General features: G+C 46.8%; 1 protein-coding gene and 1 long non-coding RNA gene across 2 annotated transcripts; both read right to left on the reverse strand.

Annotated features, from left to right (window-relative positions):
* Window positions 1–233: 233 nt before the first annotated feature.
* Window positions 234–4259, reverse strand: LOC120109884. The gene is made up of 4 exons (XR_005510636.1): window positions 4157–4259; window positions 2879–3001; window positions 2665–2790; window positions 234–392 (listed from the first exon to the last, which is right to left on the reverse strand). It is a non-coding gene; the product is annotated as an uncharacterized LOC120109884 (long non-coding RNA).
* Window positions 4260–4992: 733 nt separating this feature from the next.
* On the reverse strand, window positions 4993–5690 carry LOC120109885 (E3 ubiquitin-protein ligase CIP8-like). The gene is made up of 2 exons (XM_039123492.1): window positions 5407–5690; window positions 4993–5290 (listed from the first exon to the last, which is right to left on the reverse strand). Exons 1-2 carry the CDS (start codon window positions 5688–5690, stop codon window positions 4993–4995), a joined length of 582 nt encoding a protein of 193 aa, XP_038979420.1.
* Window positions 5691–19232: the final 13542 nt, after the last annotated feature.

The raw sequence follows: 19232 nt of genomic DNA on the forward strand, positions 1-19232 counted from the left end.
CCACCAACAAATCCACTTCTTCCACAGACAAATATACCCACAACTGCACATTTTGACATGTATAAAGGTATTGCTGATCCAGCAAAATGTGTATAATTCCTGATTACAAGTTTTTCATCACTGACCTTTTCCAACATTCTCACATGAGTTGTTTGGGTAGTCTGCTCATCATTATCTTTTTGTTCCCTACCAATGGCTATTAATTTTCTCTTTAAAAGCATTTCTCTGCAACATAACCAATCAAATGACATCTGTTTGTTTTTCCATCCCAGAATCTGCATGCAATGTTTGCAAGACATGCCTAGTGTCAAATCGAAGAGTAGACAGGCTTTCTGAAGCATTTGAACGGCTTGGAGAGCAGAGCACAGCAATGCAGTTCTAGAATTCCCACCCTGCAATCCAAGAGCAGTATTCAAGAAAAGTGACAATTCAGTGAGTGTGAATCGAAGAACTCTTTGACGGCTACCTTGGTGCATCTCAAAGAATGTGGGTAAGCTTCGAGTCAATGGTAAGGTATATGATTTGTTTATCATTAAACTTTGTCAAAGTGATTGATGAGAGTGGACTAGATTGTGAATAATGAAGGATCAAGAAAAATTAGTTGCATTTTAAGGGATCTAGTGATCGTTGAGGCAGCACCAACTCTATAGTAGATTAAACATAGTTTTTGTCCAAATGTGATCTTGCAGGTACAATTTTGTACAATCGATTTTATCCTAAAGTTGTATTGGATTTTGTCTTACAGTTTTAGTTTATAATTACAGGTTTCAGTTGTGCACTGTACGATCATTTGATTTGTTTAGGGTTTTATATTATTGCTATCTTGGCACCTATATGACTAGCTATAATGGTTGCAACTCGAGATTTGAGTGAGCTAACGTCTCAGGTCATGAAATCTACAATTGCCACTTAATCTAATATGGCCCAAGACTTGCTATGTAGAGCACATTTCATCTAAGGAGTTCTCATCACAACTATGTAGCAATAGTAAAGAGGGGCTGAGATTTTGAAACTAAAATTTCAAATCAGATGCGTTCCAAAATCAATGGCCTTACATCACATTGACATACAAAGTCATCAGGGTTGAATGTAAGAAAATCCAAATTGGAATAAATAATTTCTTGGACATTACCTCATTGGAATGTGTGTTCTTTCTCGAATAAATTAATGATATTATGGTCAAATTCGGATTGGTAGTTCGACTACCAGCCTCAAACCTTAAGTTTCTCTACAATTTTGTCTCTCATGTCTTTACTAAATTTATTCCAATAACGAGACCAATCCCTTTGAATCTGATGTAACCATAGCAAAATGAATATTATACAGTAATCTTCAACACATCCAACTCTGACAGAGCAACCCGTACGTAGGCTCCAAAAGAATGATCAATTAACTAGAAAAGGCAGTGTTAGAGGAGAGTGTCTCAAATACTTAAATATCAAATAATGGAGAGATAAGTCGCCTTATCAAAATTCTCTCCCCTGAAATAGCTTGGTTGATAAAATTCAAGTGGATTTGTAAGTTTGTTTTCCATATTCTAGTAACTTCTTACTGAAAAAAAGGAATCAATTGGGATCTGAAGTACATGTTGGAATTATTAAAAGATTGATTTCATGTATCTGCATATTATCAAAACTCAGATTTATATAATGAATCTTCTATAAAATTTTAAATTTCCATGCTCATCATTGCTATGTGTTCGGAGTGATATATGAAGAAATATATACCCTTTTCTTTCAAATTGGTATCTTGCAAGAATAAAATATTCGTGTTTATATTTTTTCAGATAAAATGTGTTTTACATTTCATAAAGTGGCCTTGGAGTCATTCCAGTTCCCAGCATATTTTAAAATTTTATCATGCATGCAAGTTAATTCTCTTTCAGATTCTCTTTAGATTTCAGGGTGTCCCCAAACATATGTAAACACAAATTGACAATAAATTTAATGGTTTTTGGAAGAGAAACAGTGAATCACAAAAAGCACAAGATGGAAAAGCCATGGCATGTAAATCAATTATTTAAAAGAGAGAAAACAACACTTACACCACATCATAGGGTGAACAATTATATTTTCCATTTGAATATCAGGATATTCTTCAGAACAACACAAAGCTATCAAGTTTTGAGAGTACTGCCAGTGCCAGTGGAAATTAAAGTTCATACAAGTAATTAATAATATCAACTTTAGAATTTATGATCAAAAACAAAAAGTCAGTACAGCTGCCAACAGTACACCTTGTTATTCACAACTTCTGCTCATCACACAGATTTTCTGCTAAGCATGTTTTTGAATATCTGTATCAAAACTCGTTTTTATCTAAAGTAGATAAATGGAATTATGGATTTATATGTACACAAATATGTGATTAAATGATGAGGCGCCTGAAACCTGTGCAGGGATACAAATGAGAAAACATTAAATTGAAGGATAACAATGGTAAGTACACTTAAACATCTATTATGAATAGCTTTAGTTAAACTGCAGCTCACTTGTCCATAAGTCATGATCATTCCATTTTATACCATCCAAGGCATCTGTTTTAAGAAACCAATGCACGTATTTTTCAGACATAAAGTTATATAGATAACTTTGCTATGGTTAATTCAAAAATTTGTTATGAGCATCCTAAATAAAATATAGAGACCAAACCATATAAGAGTACCTATTTCTGCAATCAGTCCCGACCTCCAATTATGGGCATAGCAAGGAACTCATAGACATCTGCTTGTGCACGATCTGGGTAGAAGACTTTATCAAAGCAAAAGAGAATATCATCCACCTTCTCATCCTACACAGATGAAACCTTTTATCGAGATAATATTCTTTTTCCCAGCAATATTAACAGAGCAGGATACATTCAGAGAAAGGAAACTCACCTTGAACAGAAAGGACTTTGCATCTAAGGCTGAAAGCATATAATGTCTCCATTAACCTCTTTTCTCACTTGAATTTAAAGGTCTAAATCGCACGGAGATTGTCGCAATGAACATTCTTCCAGCCTGTGACAAAATTTTAAGTATACCATATATATACCAAAATGATTTCATTATTCCCAATAAAGAAAGGGCGAGGTTAGGAAAAGACTATGACTAACCTATTTTCTTCCCTGTTACATTGTTACTTCCCTTCTTTTACTTGTTTGTTGATTTATATGGCCAGAGTTTGCCACATGTGATGAATGTGAGACATAGTATGAATGGCTGGTTGTGATTTCCCCAAGTGACTTAAAAGTCTTCTTTCCATGCGATTTGACAAATGCAGTTCTAATTAGGCAAATGCACCTTTCTTATTTCTTTCACTGAAATTAAGAATTGAAGCAGGTGGTGTAGATTAATTGATGACAGGAGCAATGCGGACATGAATGACCACTGACAAGATGAAGGAGAGCAACATACAGAGGGTGGAGGTGGAGGTTGGGAGTTTGGGTTTAATACTAAAATAATATTTTAATGGTTAAAATCATGTACATTCTTGAAGTTTTCTTTCAATGATTTGCTATCTTGTTCCCACTTTGATTGCAAGTTAGCTCTCTCAGTATGCTTGCTGGATTTTCTTGACAGACCTGAATCTTTCTTTTTGTTACAACCGTGCTGTAAGACCCTAGAAAACTCTGATATAGTGGTTTTGGCACTTTATTTAGGGTTGAGTGCTGGCAAAAAATTGTGGACAGCAGCCATAATTCCTCCTGAAACACTCATATTCCTTGTGAAGGACCTTCATTCAAGCATGCTTTTTGTGCAGAGGTAATCTACGGCTGCATCAACATGTCAATATAAAGAGGATAAGCTGTTGTGACTACAAAAGCCATTAAGATCACTATGTTTTGGCAGTGGAAGAGGGGAAAGAAAAACTTAAGTTCTTGGCATTCTTAGTAAATCCAATAATACCATGCGAACTATCAAAATACAATGTGCCTAAGTCTCAGGATTTTTGAAAGATCACAATGGATTTCCTTGTAAGTAGGTTTGCAGAGATGCTCGAATCGCCAGATTTTGACAACCCCAAAGATTTCCATTTATGACTTTCTTGAAAGAACAAATTTCCATTAATAACATTAAAATGATCAGGAATTTGGATTTTGATGCAATCAGCCTAATGAGGTAAAGGAAAGAAGATATTGATGGGGGAAGAGAAAAAGAAAATTAACATCCTACCTCCAAATGCTTGCCGACTCCATCCGCCAACGCCAATCTCTCGACACCCGCTTGGGTCACCAAGCAGGAGGAGAAATTATACGGGTCTCAGCCGTCCTAACCGCCTCTATGCCCTTTGAGGCGGCTGCGGTCTGCTCTGAATCTCTGATCTCGGACATGGAAGCAAGAAAATCATACAGGAGACGACGGATCTAAAAGCGGTGGACAAGTCAAAGACTGTGGGACACGTCCGATTAGCTCAATTGGGATGGATCCAATATGGAATGGGCCCCAATTGGTAATGAAATTAAGCCATCCACATCATGAGTTGATTAAACAAGCCAGTGAACTTCATAATTAGTGGCATGGAACATTAAGTTAACACAATCTGGAAGCCTTCTTTTACTGGAATCTAAATTTTATTGGTGCATATTACTTATCACAAGCTTTGCTCAGAATTGAGCAAACTATCAGACATGATTATCCCAATATCTTGGTGGAAATGACTCATACATTGGCTGCCAGAACTTGAATTCAGAAACAAGAACCTGGCACCTAAACAGATCAACAAATAAGTTGATACTCAAATTAAAACAAGAAAAAGAATTAAATAAATTAAATCATGGGCAGCTCTCCATATGCAGTACGTGGTGCTCAATTTGAAACATTAAAGACATTAGTCGTATGAAAAAGAATCTGAGACTTTCATTGATTAATTCAAGATCAAATCACTGTATTTGTATACATATCGTTTTCTAGGTCAATCTTATGCACACAATGTTCATATAAACAACTACCTAGCTAGAAGGATAAAATAAATCAAATACCAAAGAAACAAACTGCATCATGGGCTGGTCCTATCGATGGGAGCGGGAGGCGGGCATGCGGTATCTACAGATGGGGCAGAGATGGCTCTTTTCCAGCCACTGGGTGATGCACCGGCGGTGGAAGGAGTGGGAGCACGGCGTCATGCTCACTTCTGCTCCGGCATCGAAGTCCTCCAGGCATATCACGCATTCCTCCTCCCGAACACCCTCTCCTCGACCATACAGCGACCACCCCAGACTCTCGATGAAAGATTTCCTTGCCGGCACGCCGCCAAATCCACCTTCTTCGCCTAGATAGTAATCGTGCACGAAGGGGATATCCTCCCTCCTGCAGAGGCATATCAAGCATCCACTCGTCGATGTCTTCAGAGTCTTGGGCGCAGCCGGGTGCCAAGAACGTGCCGATGTCGATGAGCAGCACGAGAGATGATCCAGTTCGCCAACTCTACCGCGGGTTGTGAAGCAAAGCGGAGAAGGCGACGCTCGCAAAGTTGCCGAATCTTGGCATCGAGGTTGGATGCCACGAATGAGACGATCGCAGGCACGGCTCGGGGCAGCGAGAACCGGCCCAGAAAGAAGCGATAGAAGATCACCTCCGGGGAGATGTACACGTCGTCGAACTCGGTGACACGAAGATGGACGACCACCTGGGGTCGGGCTTGCACGACTCCATGGGCTTGAAGCTGGATGACCGTGTCACCAAGATGATGAGTCTCAACCTTCGACATCTCTCTCTGTCTCCTTTCTTCTTTTCTCCTCTCGGAACTGCTCGGAGACCCTCTTCTATCTTTCTCGTCTCTCTCTTTCTTGGTTTCTCCTTTCTGAACTGCTCGAATACTCTCTTCTTTCTTGTTTTCTGATGTTATATCCCGAGAGGGCTTTGGTGAATCCTAATTCATCTGGGTTTCCAACGATTTCGGATGCAGCTGTATCATGACACGCGATCTCTAATTCGAATTTAAGATTTCGGTAGCCAACGGTCAAATTTTGATGCCTGAAGAAGCATGGTTAGTTTCGCTGAACTGTAATTTTTTTCCCAGAACAACTAATATAATGCAACGGTCAAATTTGGACCAGTTCTGTTTCGATGAGGCTGTTATATATTTGGTAATAAGGTTAGAAAGAAACCAAGTGCTCTCAGAAGGACCGGAATTGCTCTGCTGTGAGAGAGGAGTTACGTAGCTAGTCTCGAGGCTTGTGGTTTGGTTGGCTGAGTTTGTTTTGGGGTCTTGAGCATATATATTTTTGTTTTGTATTTTTTTGATGCTGATCCAAAGCAGAATGTCTGCTTCCAACCTAGGAGTGACTCCACGGCTTTACCCTCTTTTGCTTTAAATCTTCTAATAGTTGGGAAATCTGAACATCTTAATACTAAACAAAAGGACAGTAAACGGAGCAATGGCGCCTCTTTGGTAGAGTTGAACATGTCTCCTTTTGAGAACAATGTAATTTAACTTTCATTGATGTAATGATGAGGAGGCCTCATCTGCATAGCATTTGCATGTAGATCTATGAAATCGTCACTATTTGAAAATTTTCGCAGCCTGAAGACATAAAATACTTTTGAATTCAAATTTCCGTACAAGGTATGTATTTCTTTTCAGAAAAAAGTAGTCTCCATCTCCTTAACAATATTACATTATATATCATAATCATTTGCTACATTTTAACATAGTGGCATGACAATTGTTGCAATATCGTTATTATAAGCTAACTTCGGAAAATACTCCTTGTTGCTTTCATCATATTAGTGTATGAAGGTTTTGGATGGTTTATGCTATTGGAGAATATAAATTTTATATTTTGGCGAGAGAAATATTGACAAAATAGAAACACTGTTTCCTATTAACCATTTCTATTGGAGCAGTTAGGAAACTAGTTAACTGGCCAACTATGGCAGAAATTTTTTGGTTCATCTAGTTAACAGTCAACCAGCAAGGAGGGCCTTTAAGCAGTTGTTTATGTAGTTATCACCGGTCTGTGATATTTAGCCAATGAATAACTATTGGATCATATCATAACTCCTTAAGGAAACCATTTATGTGAACATGAGTTCCTGTGGTAAAGGCTCATTTTAAGAGCATTAGCCTCTCCATAAATATGGCAGATTTGTACATGAGGAATCCCATTAGGGAGAAGACAAAGATTGTTGGAAAAAGGATAAGGAGGAGGTTCCCTATTTGAATGCCTTTGAAGCCAATTTATCATCCCCATTAATGAATTAATTTTGATCCAGAGAGAAGTAGCGTGTAATTGCTCCAAAGTGCATGAGATGCCCCCCAAGTAGCAACATACAAGAGGCTAAAGGGTTTTGTTATCAGCTAAAATGAATAGATCACCAGGCGGGATAAGAGAAATACTTGCCAACTCATTGATGGGCAAATGCATGAAGAAGAAATTTGGTTGACAATAGTTTAAATAGACTTGGGTTTGTACCTACCCATATGGTTAGACTAGCATGACCTGATTCAGCTTGATTGACCAATAAATTAGTCTATTTTACATGACTTGAACTCTAACCGACCCAACTTAGCTAGCTTGATTTAACACTTTCATGGAGAATTGAATAATTAATCAGTACTAAAAACGGCCAACCGCTAAGGGCGTGACATGGCTCGATCCAAACCGGTCTTGCCTAAATAAACATTAACCTCTTGACCTAAAGATTAAACTAAGGCCCATATACAACCTATTTAAAGTCAAGGTCAAAAACATTGACATCTAACTTGATAATCACTGTACAAATCAGGCCCAAATGGGGTTGGGTTGCATCAACCTTTCCCACCACTAAAAGGAAACTCTTGGTGTTTCTCAAAAAACCTTCAAAATGCAATGGATCAAGTAAACATTTTTCACATGTAGATATTTATGTTTTAAATAAATAATGGTGAAATCAGACTTGGAATAAAATTATTTGGCTATACCTCATGTTACAAAATATTGGGCATATGAAGTTTCTAAGAGTGATCCCTTTTGATATCTAGGATCAAATATTTATAAGAAAGGGGAGATTGAAGAGGATACTATCCATAGGATTAAAGTTAGTTAGGTACAATTAAGAATTGCAACTGGGATATTGTATGATCGTAAGATGCTTGTCAAGTTAAAGAAAAAATTTTATAGTATAGCTATACGACTAGCCATACCTTATATTACAAAATATTGGGCAATTAGGAAACATGTGCACAAAATGAGTATGGCTAATATGAGAATATTGAGATGGATGTATGATAACAAAAAAAAAAATTGATTAAAAAATGAAGTTATTTATAGAAAGGTAAAGATAGCATCAATTGAGAAGAAATTGAGAGAAGGATGACTTAAGGTAGGATTCACCCGTATGAAGGAGAATAATTTGGTACATATAGAAGAAAATAGTTGTAAAGGTGGGCCAAAAATCATATGAGATAGAGTAGTGAGGAAGGACTTGATATTAAACAGAGTGGAATAGAGAAAAAGGATTCCCACTAATTTGGGTTAAGGCTTAGTTGAATTGAGTTGGGTTGTTATGAGAAGAATAGGAAGGATAAAACATTGTTGATATTGCTAGTCACTTGAAAATCCTGATCTCTAGGGCAAAATTAATACTTGATCCAAACATAAGTTCAAACCAATCTGGAACAAATGCAAACCCAAACATAGTATGCTGCAGCTGGATGATCATGCTTGGCTGGAATGACCGCTTGGGTTTAATACGTGGGCCTGGCTCAACCAGGTCAGCCGATGTGTCCGGAGCAGGAAGATAACCAGGTCAGGTTTGGATTAAACCCGATTGCCGGCTTAATCACTCAGTTTCTGAAGTTCTCTAACTCTGGTAATTTCAAACTGCGTCCAAACATGCTCTGGGTTGAAAAGGTTAATGGCATTAGCAGACATTGTTTCTTAAATAACTTCCTCACTAGCGTTAAAAATTCAGCAACATCAATATGCAAAGTTATAGTAGTACACCCATGATTAAGTAGCAGAGTTCATGCAGCTGTTAAGAAGGGAGAAAAGCCTTTCTTTCACGACTCCGAGTTCCTTCACCTGATCAGAATGCTGGAGGCCCTCCAAGTCCTTATTATTTCAATTACCTTGGAGGTGGCATCCCTTTCATGGGCAGCTTCTTGCTGATTATCACTAACCCAGCTTACATTGATGCTGTCCAAACCTAGCCTTCTGTAAATGTAGCTGTTGGGGGGAATAAAGTTTCCCCCCAAAATGACATAAATGCCCCAGAGAAGCCGTACAACCTCCGACCCCGGACAGCAGAAGTCAGCGTCCGACCTCGGAACGCTCGGCCACGAGACGACCGACCCGAGACCTCCGACCTAAGAGAAACCCCGATGTCCGAGGACCGTACTCTAACATCCCTCCGGCATTTATTGCGCATGGCCGCTGTAATCTTCCGGCACACTCAACAATCAATGCGGATCTCCGGCTTACTCCACCATTAATGCGGATCTCCGGCTTACTCCACCATTAATGCGGATCTCCGGCTTACTCCACCATTAATGCGGATCTCCGGCTTACTCCATAATAAATGCGCGTGGCTCCTGACATCTACGGATCCCCAGCTCTCCACGGCAAATCGACCCAGCAGGGTCTAGTCGACTATGATAAGTCTCTGATCTCGGCCATACCGCCAACATCAGTGCAATGATTCGCCTGACCGAGCACCGACCTGAACAACATGCCGAGCCATACTACGGCCTCTCCCTGTTACATCACAGGTAAACCGACCCCCGCATATAAAAGGGAGCCTTGGCCTCTCAAGAGAAGAGGGAACATTGGTACCCCCAAAAAATCACTGTTTATCTTCCTTCTCCATACTATTTGCCCCCCTCACTGACTTGACCGTCGGAGGGCCGGCGCCGAAAAACCCGGCCACCGGTTCGTGTGCAGGCACCCAGACAGAGGACGCCGCCAGCCGACGGATCGCCACCCCGCGGTGAGAACCTGCTGCTCCTTCTCACCGACCGGCCCCGACGGAGGACGCCGCCCGCCGACGGACCGCCGCCCCGCCGTGAGGACTCACATCCGCTCCCTCTCTTCGACCGAAGATTGCCCCCGGGTCCAATTTCCAGCAACAGTTGGCGCTAGAGGAAGGGCCCGAGTAGCAGTCATGAAGTTGAGAAGTAAGGGAGCCTCTAACATCTCCCGGCGTCCCCCGCAAAGTCCTGGACACTCCGTCCAGAATTCTCCAACTCCAGCTGATCCAATTCCTCAGGTCCAGCCGGAACAGTTTAACGCCCTGGTGCAGCAAGTCCAGGCCCTGGCCGCCGTCGTTCAAGGCCTACGGCGCGAGGAGGCCGGTCTATTACACCAGCCGGGTTCTCAGGGATGCTGAGACCCGATATTCTAAACTTGAGAAGACCATTTTCGCTCTCATCATCTCAGCTCGGAGACTCAGGCCTTACTTCCAAGCCCACACGATAGCTATTTTAACCGACCAGCCTATGAAGCAGATATTGCAGAGGTCGGATCGTGCGGGGAGGACCGCCAAATGGGCGGTCGAGCTCGGGGAATTCGATCTAGAATATCGGCCCAGGCCGGCTATCAAAGCTCAGATACTCGCCGACTTCATCGTGGAGTGCACCCTTCCGGACGACCCCGAGCTGCCATCTGAGTCCGTGGAGGAGACCCCGAAGCAGCCATGGGTCCTGCACTCGGATGGGTCTTCGACCCCGGGGGCAGCGGGGCCGGACTTATCCTCACCAGTCCAGATGGAGTGGTGGCCGAGCAAGCTCTGCGCCTCGAGTTTCCGGCCTCGAACAATGAGGCCGAGTATGAGGCTCTCATCGCCGGGCTCAAGCTGGCGAAAGAACTAAAAGTGGGAGATCTGACGGCCTTCAGCGACTCCCAGCTGGTGGTGAACCAGGTCCAAGGAGATTTTGAAGCTAAAGGGCCATCCATGCAAAAGTATCTCCAAAAGGGCAGACCAGCTATCCAAACTGGCCACCTCCCGCATGAGCGAGCTTCCCAAGGAAACAGCGCTCGAGTATCTTCAGACCCCCAGCACGGAGGAACCCGAGCCTACCATGTACGTCGACTCCGAGCCAAGTTGGATCGATGGGCTCATCTGCTACCTTCAGGACGGAACCCTACCTCATGACGAGACGGAGGCTCGTCGAATCAAGCGCCAGGCTCCCCGGTATGTCTTGCACGAGAATAAACTCTATCGACAATCATTTACTTCTCCCCTTCTCAGATGCCTCCGCCCCTCCGAGGCGGACTACGCCCTCCGAGAGGTCCATGAAGGGATCTGCGGAAATCACCTAGGGGGTCGAGCCTTGGCCCATAAGATCCTGCGGCAGGGATACTACTGGCCCACACTCCAGAAGGACGCAACAGATTTCGTCCGCAAGTGCGATCGGTGCCAACGAAACGCCAATATCCAGCGCCGACCTTCAGCTCTGCTGACCTCCATCATCGCCCCTGGCCGTTTGCCCAATGGGGGATCGACATCCTGGGGCCCTTTCCCCTCGCCACCGGATAGAGAAAGTTCCTGGTCGTCTCCATCGACTATTTCACCAAATGGGTCGAGGCCGAACCTGTCGCCCGGATCACTGAGCAAAAGATGCGGGATTTCGTGTGGAAGTCTATAATCTGCCGATTCGGACTACCCCGTATCCTTATATCTGATAATGGTCGACAATTTGACAATATTCATTTCAGGGAGTTTTGCTCTGAACTCGGCATTGATCATCGCTTCACCTCGGTTGCCCATCCCCAGACAAACGGGGAAACCGAGGTAACTAACCGAACTATTTTGCAGGGACTTAAAGCTAGGCTTGATCGGTCCAAAGGACAGTGGGTCGAGGACTTGTACAATGTCCTTTGGGCGTACCGGACCACGTTCCGACTACCCACGGGAGAGACCCCCTTCAACCTAGCATACGGCACTGAGGCCGTCATCCCGTTGGAGATCGGCCTGCCTTCTCCCAGAGTGGAGCATTACGACCCCGACACCAACTCTTCCCAGCTAAGGAACAACTTGGACCTTGTCGAAGAAACGAGAGAGGTCGCCCGGGTTCGCATGGCGAGATACCAACAGCGAACGGCCCAATACTACAACTCCAGAGTCAAGCCCAAGCTCTTCAAAGTAGGGGACCTCGTCCTCAGGAGAGCCGAGGCTTCTCAACCGACCGAGCAAGGAAAGCTCGCCCCAAATTGGGAAGGGCCGTATCAAATCGCCCGGGTACAACGACCAGGGGCGTACAAATTGAAGTCCCTGGAGGGGACTTTGATCCCACGAAGCTGGAACTCCGAGAATCTACGGATGTATTACCAATGAAACCCTAAGGGGTTCAAAACAATCAGGACAATGGACTCAGCTCCTTTTTCTGTAAATATTTCTCTCACCTTGATAACTGTAATCCTCTTTTAATATTGGGTCGTCTGTGATCCTCAGATTCTCCGGCCAAAATCGGGATGCCTCGAGGCTCGACCGTAGAGTCCCAAACTCCCTCGACCTCGGGAAGAATCGCAAGACGATGAGACGTGGAATGGAGCAGGATTCCTCGACTAAGGCCGAGATGCCCCGAGTGTCGACAGTGCGTGCCCAGACCCCTCGACACTTCGGGAAGACGGGGTAGTACCTTCGCGGCCCCCCGTGGCGCTCATCACCAACAACGGGGTAGTACCTTCGCGGCCCCCCGTAGCGCCTCCTCGACTAAGGTCGGGATGCCCCGAGGGTCGACCGTAGAGAACCAGACTCCCTCGACCTCGGGAAGGCGCCGTGAGGGGTGGAAAGGGTGGCTCCACCTGGGGCGCCACGAAGTGGACCCCCAGGAGCGGTCGACGATCCCCGATCCCCGAAGCGAGCGATCCCTCGACTAAGGTCGAGATGCCCCGAGTGTCGACAGTGCGTACCCAGACCCCTCGACGCTTCGGAAAGACGGGGTAGTACCTTCGCGGCCCCCCGTGGTGCTCATCACCAACAACGGGGTAGTACCTTCGCGGCCCCCCGTAGCGCCTCCTCGACTAAGGTCGGGATGCCCCGAGGGTCGACCGTAGAGAACCAGACTCCCTCGACCTCGGGAAGCGTCGCAGGTCGACAGTGCGTACCCAGACCCCTCGACCTGACGAACGATTCCTCGACCAAGGTCGGGATGCCCCGAGGGTCGACCGTAGAGAACCAGACTCCCTCGACCTCGGGAAGGCGCCGTGAGGGGTGGAAAGGGTGGCTCCACCTGGGGCGCCACGAAGTGGACCCCCAGGAGCGGTCGACGATCCCCGATCCCCGAAGCGAGCGATCCCTCGACTAAGGTCGAGATGCCCCGAGTGTCGACAGTGCGTACCCAGACCCCTCGACACTTCGGGAAGACGGGGTAGTACCTTCGCGGCCCCCCGTGGCGCTCATCACCAACAACGGGGTAGTACCTTCGCGGCCCCCCGTAGCGCCCCCTCGACTAAGGTCGGGATGCCCCGAGGGTCGACCGTAGAGAATCAGACTCCCTCGACTTCGGGAGGTACCACAGGTCAGCAAAGCGTCCGCAGACCCGCCGACCTGACACAAGACCCCTCGACCAAAGTTGAGGTGCCCCGAGGTCCGACCACAGGGTCTCAAACTCCCTCGACCTCGCAAAGAGCTACAAATCAATAAAGTCTCCCCAAGCCCTCTCAACCTCGGCGGGTGCTGTCGGGTCCGTGAGAAGCCCGGGCCCCCTTAAAGTCAAAAATGACTCCGCAGGTCGACGAGGAAGGGAAGCAGCCTACTCCACCATGCGAAGCATAACTCTGAGAATGAAAGAGGTACATTCAACTGGACGCCCTCCTTGTCAAATTTTATTTACATATTGCTGAGCGGAATCTTAATGTTGGAGCCTTATCTCGCCCCAAAGTCGGGCCTCTCTAACGGGTCGGCTTAGGATCGACCTCCTAATTACATTATGCATGCACCGTTCGTCAAGTCTCCGAAACTGGTACAGAGGATTTCATAAATTAGTGCCCAACTCGGCTCTTCGACGTAAACTCCTACGTCCGGCTGAAAAAGTGGTCCCGGCCACGAATGTGCCAGCCAAACACGGGTACCAGGGCAATCTCTGGAAACCCCAGCCTTGCTCACCGAAGCCTCGGCAGAGTCCGAGAACAATAACTACGAAAACCTTCGGTAATAACCTGCCTATTGGCCCACGCTCCCTCTGAGGGGTTTGGAGTTAAGTTCGGAGACCCGACTAAACTCCCCGATTAGCGGCACGCACAGACCTAGTCCGGTCTTAGTTAAAGGGCTAAGGCCCGACCTCGACGCCTTGGGACTTCCCTAAAGGCTAAACGCAATGACCTCCACGACTCCCGAATCCGAGCTATAGGACTTAGAGAAATTTTCTAAAAAACTCAAGACTCGGAGCTCCTCTTCGTCGGGATGACTGGAACCCGAGAAGGCTAAGACGTAGCCCGGGAAGAAGGGCAACTTCGTTAAGCAGCCCGGAAATTAAAATGCAAAGCTAGGCCATCGAGGCGGTTCGCTAAGGCCCTGGCCTCGGTCACGACAACAGAGGGAAAGATGAACACGGAATGGCAAAAATACTTTTTCATTAACAAAGGGCCGGAAGGCCAATTACAAAATTGGAAGTCGGCCGCTCAAGGGCCGACCCCGGATACAATGAAAAAGAAAAGAAAAATATGCTAAGTCCTAAGCGGCGGGAGCCACATCCGGGGGGTCGTCCGGCACATTGATGACCTCAAGACCTTCCTCCGGAACAGGCTCGGGGTCGGGAGCAGGAGCTTCGGGCACCACCTCCGGGACAGCGTCCGTCTCGGCCGCCAGAGCCACCTCCATGACACCGTCCGCCTCGGCTACCCCCGTCGAAGGCTCGGCGGGGTCTTGCTCATATATTCCCGCCTCGGATGTCAGGATGGTGGGAAGAGCTCGGCACGATCGAACCCGAGGTCCCGGAGCCGCTCGCCTCGGGGCCTCGGGCAGGCCCGGGTCCTGGCTGCTGCGGCCGGGCCACGGACGATTCCCCCGCCGGGCAAGGGGGGCAGGGCAAGGAGGGGCCGATGGGCCCGCACCACTGACCACCCGCTCCCGCCTCGGGTCGGCCGCAGGGGCCCCCGCCTCGGGGCCACTCGTCCCGGCCGACGAGGAAGCGCCGTCTGTCCTCGCCCTCCTCCGAGGCTGGGGATTAGCCCCCCCGGCCTCGGCCTCCCGCCTCCTCAGGCGGGAAAAAAGCGACGTGTTACTGGTCGGCATACGGGGAATATCTGAAATCAAAAATTTTGTTAAGTGTCAGGCCAGTGGCAGTAAAAGCGAAAGACAAAGAATGAAAATAACGTAGCCGCCCTTACCCTCGGGGCGCGCCGAGCTCAGACCCACGCTCGCCAGGGCGTCCTCCCGCAGGAGCTCGGTCAGGTCGTTGCCCCTCCCGAGGGCTCGCACAGAGTCTAGGATCCTCAGCTCCCTCCCCGTGGGCTCGGAGAGTCTGTTGAGGGCCTTCAGCCGTGGGTGTCCCCACCTCGGCTCAAACCCCCAAGGCGCCACAGACGCCAGAAAGAAAAACTTCCTCTTCCACTCGTGGATCGAGGAAGGGGCGCCCCGGAAGAGTGACATACCGCCCCGAAAGGCGAAGTACAACCACCCTACGTCCGCCGGGTTTTTCTTTAACAGAAAACACCGACGAAAAAGGCCTACCGAAATCGGGATCCCGTGCCCGAGGCATAGGGATAAAAACCCGATTATGGTCCTCCATGAGTTCGGAGCCAACTGCGCCGGGACGAGCTGGTACTCGGCCAGTAAGTCGCTCACGAACTCATGGGCAGGAAAACGCAGGCCCGCCCAAAGTGTCTCGCGGTAGACCGCGATCCGACCTGGGGGCGGCTGCGTCACCCTGTCTTCCGGCCCTGCGGTTTCAAGGCGAAACCCGGGCTGGAAGAAGAAACGGGAGCGGATTAACTCCAGCTCCTCTCCCGACAGACTCGACCCGACCTCTTCGGGACTGGAACCCATTCTCACGGAAGAGTGGAGCAAAAATTAAGAGTAGAAAATGGAAGTTGACGAGGAGGAAAAAAGAGGAAACCCTAGTGAAAACAGGAAGAAAACCTACTGGACATTGCCGGAAATCGCTCCGGGCACCACCAGCAAGATTCAGCTGAGGGAGGAAGCAGGGGGGAAAGACGACGAAAATAAGAGGCAGCCAAGCAAGACCTTTAGGGCAGACTCGTGGGGTTTATATGGACCCCCCTGACGGCCCAGATCGACGGGGTCGGTTCTCATCCCCCCGACCGAGTTGCGCCACGTGTCGACCTCGGAAGCCGAGGCACCGTATTCACTCCGGTTTAATAAACCGGATACGAAATCGAAGCGTTGTCCCATCGGATCTCGGGGCCTCATCATGGGTCCACAGAATCAAATCGTCTTGAGGAACGAGCGGACGTAACCCCCGCTCCCCTCGTTTAATAAGATCTGGGACACGTGGAGCCCCGATGAGGCCTCCACTTCTTCGGAATTATGATCCAGTAACATGAAATCGAAAGCGTCCGACCTCGGGTCGCGCCGCGTGTCCGTCTCAAACCCCGTAACGGCACACTCATTAATGAGCCAGAAGCATCGATTACGGAATCGAGACATCGCCTCGACGAGCTCGAGGTCCCCCCTCATTAATCCGCCGTAAAATGATCCTGGCGATTCAAGAAGCATGATGATACGAGCCCCATCATTAGCTCACCGAATAAAGCAGCCTCGAGACGCCAAAGGGCGCATATCTCACCATGAAGACTCCGGAAAGCACAAGGGGGCGGGCGAGACCTTCCCCCCAACCTTAGTGACAGATTTTACTTCCCACGTCCGAGCCCCACAAGCCGCTCGAACTCGGAAGTCGGGGGGTAGTGTTGGGGGGAATAAAGTTTCCCCCCAAAATGACATAAATGCCCCAGAGAAGCCGTACAACCTCCGACCCCGGACAGCAGAAGTCAGCGTCTGACCTCGGAACGCTCGGCCACGAGACGACCGACCCCGAGACCTCCGACCTAAGAGAAACCCCGATGTCCGAGGACCGTACTCTAACATCCCTCCGGCATTTATTGCGCATGGCCGCTGTAATCTTCCGGCACACTCAACAATCAATGCGGATCTCCGGCTTACTCCACCATTAATGCGGATCTCCGGCTTACTCCACCATTAATGCGGATCTCCGGCTTACTCCACCATTAATGCGGATCTCCGGCTTACTCCATAATAAATGCGCGTGGCTCCTGACATCTACGGATCCCCAGCTCTCCACGGCAAATCGACCCAGCAGGGTCTAGTCGACTATGATAAGTCTCTGATCTCGGCCATACCGCCAACATCAGTGCAATGATTCGCCTGACCGAGCACCGACCTGAACAACATGCCGAGCCATACTACGGCCTCTCCCTGTTACATCACAGGTAAACCGACCCCCGCATATAAAAGGGAGCCTTGGCCTCTCAAGAGAAGAGGGAACATTGGTACCCCCAAAAATCACTGTTTATCTTCCTTCTCCATACTATTTGCCCCCCTCACTGACTTGACCGTCGGAGGGCCGGCGCCGGAAAACCCGGCCACCGGTTCGTGTGCAGGCACCCAGACAGAGGACGCCGCCAGCCGACGGATCGCCACCCCGCGGTGAGAACCTGCTGCTCCTTCTCACCGACCGGCCCCGACGGAGGACGCCGCCCGCCGACGGACCGCCGCCCCGCCGTGAGGACTTACATCCGTTCCCTCTCTTCGACCGAAGATTGCCCCCGGGTCCAATTTCCAGCAACAGTAGCCTTCAGTACTGTATCTGTAGCTTCCATACACTTTGGGTCAGCAAACAACTGCTTGCCTTATATTGGCATTGTTTGCCTCAGTTTTCCATGTCTCCACACCAGGAGCATCATATATGATACTACTTTTGAGTATACTTCTTGTCCATTCAGAAAGATTCTTCACGTTTATCTCATCTGCCACTGTTAATTGTTCAAAGTCTATGCTGAGAAGAACTAAATATTGTAATATGGTGAAGTTAAATGACAAGCAGCAATATCATTGTTATCATGAAACTTATTATGTCAGTGTATCCACTAATTAAACACCCTTGATGAAGATATTTCCTGTAACCCTCCTTCACCTAAACTAGTCAGATGTAAATTCTGTGAGGCAAATATTATGTAAATGCATGCAAGACATCTAATTAGCCAAAATGAGATGTGTAATGCCTTTTGTATTTCGATAAACAGGAAATGATTTGGTTAGCAACCATGCTTGCATGCTTTAACATGCTTAAGTGTGATTTAGTTGGAGCTTGGACATCATCAATGATATTTACTAGCATCTGCTGCATACTTAGTGCAGTTCAGCAAAATTGGTCCATATCTGGCTTACATGCTCTTGGAGCTAGTTCCCCAAATAAACAAGTTAACAAACGAACAACAGGATTAACCCAAAATCCAAACTGGACTAAACGCATGTTACGCTAGGTCGGGCCATAGTCAAAGAATTGTACAAGATGATGTACATGACTAAATATTCATAAATATAGGTTATTGTAACACTTCGGTCTATATGAGCCTAACCACGGAAACAAATTCCGGGCTCAAGTCCTTCCCAATTTGGTTTTATTCAGAAATTTAGTACATCATGTGCAGCAGAGTTTCAAATGAGTTAAACATTCATAAGCATTACAAGCTAAACTTAAAATTTGTCATGGTCAAGGTGCTCCCAACTAGCATGGATTGAACCTAAGCTTGACATCTGAACTCGAAATACAAACAAGACAAACCTATGATTTACCTGACTCCCTTTTGTTCAGCCTGATCAAGCTTGAAATATGCATAAATATCTTGATATATTATTAACATCTTAGTCATTATCTATAAGTAAAATTTTATTATTTTAATTACTTATTTAATACTAATGCATTTGATGTGATAAAGCATCCAAAACAAGTAAGTGTGCATATGAAAGTCATCAGGTTTCTTTTCCTTAGGAAACAAAAGGGACAGAAAAAGCAAATCCTGGGGGTACTCATGCCATCACCAGTTTAGTTTGGCTTGAATTTAATCAACCCAATTAAGCTTGAGATCAAGATAGCTAACTTGAATCCGAGTTAAATACACCTATAAAATGCAGTCTAATAGTTTTTGAGAATGCAGCTAATGCAGAAGTGAAAGATAGTATACCAACCTAGCCTGGGGACTGTGTGACCTTGAGGGTGCCTTAGAATCAATGGGCTATCAAAGGCAGCAGTCAGCTCCTCGGAGGGTGTCTCAGCCAGTCCTTGTCTCCAATGAAATGCACAGATTTCACCTTAATGGGGTCTTTGTAGGCAATGTCACATATCTTT

The sequence above is a fragment of the Phoenix dactylifera genome, unplaced genomic scaffold, assembly GCF_009389715.1.
Source record: "Phoenix dactylifera cultivar Barhee BC4 unplaced genomic scaffold, palm_55x_up_171113_PBpolish2nd_filt_p 002960F, whole genome shotgun sequence".
Classification (NCBI taxonomy): Eukaryota; Viridiplantae; Streptophyta; class Magnoliopsida; order Arecales; family Arecaceae; genus Phoenix; species Phoenix dactylifera.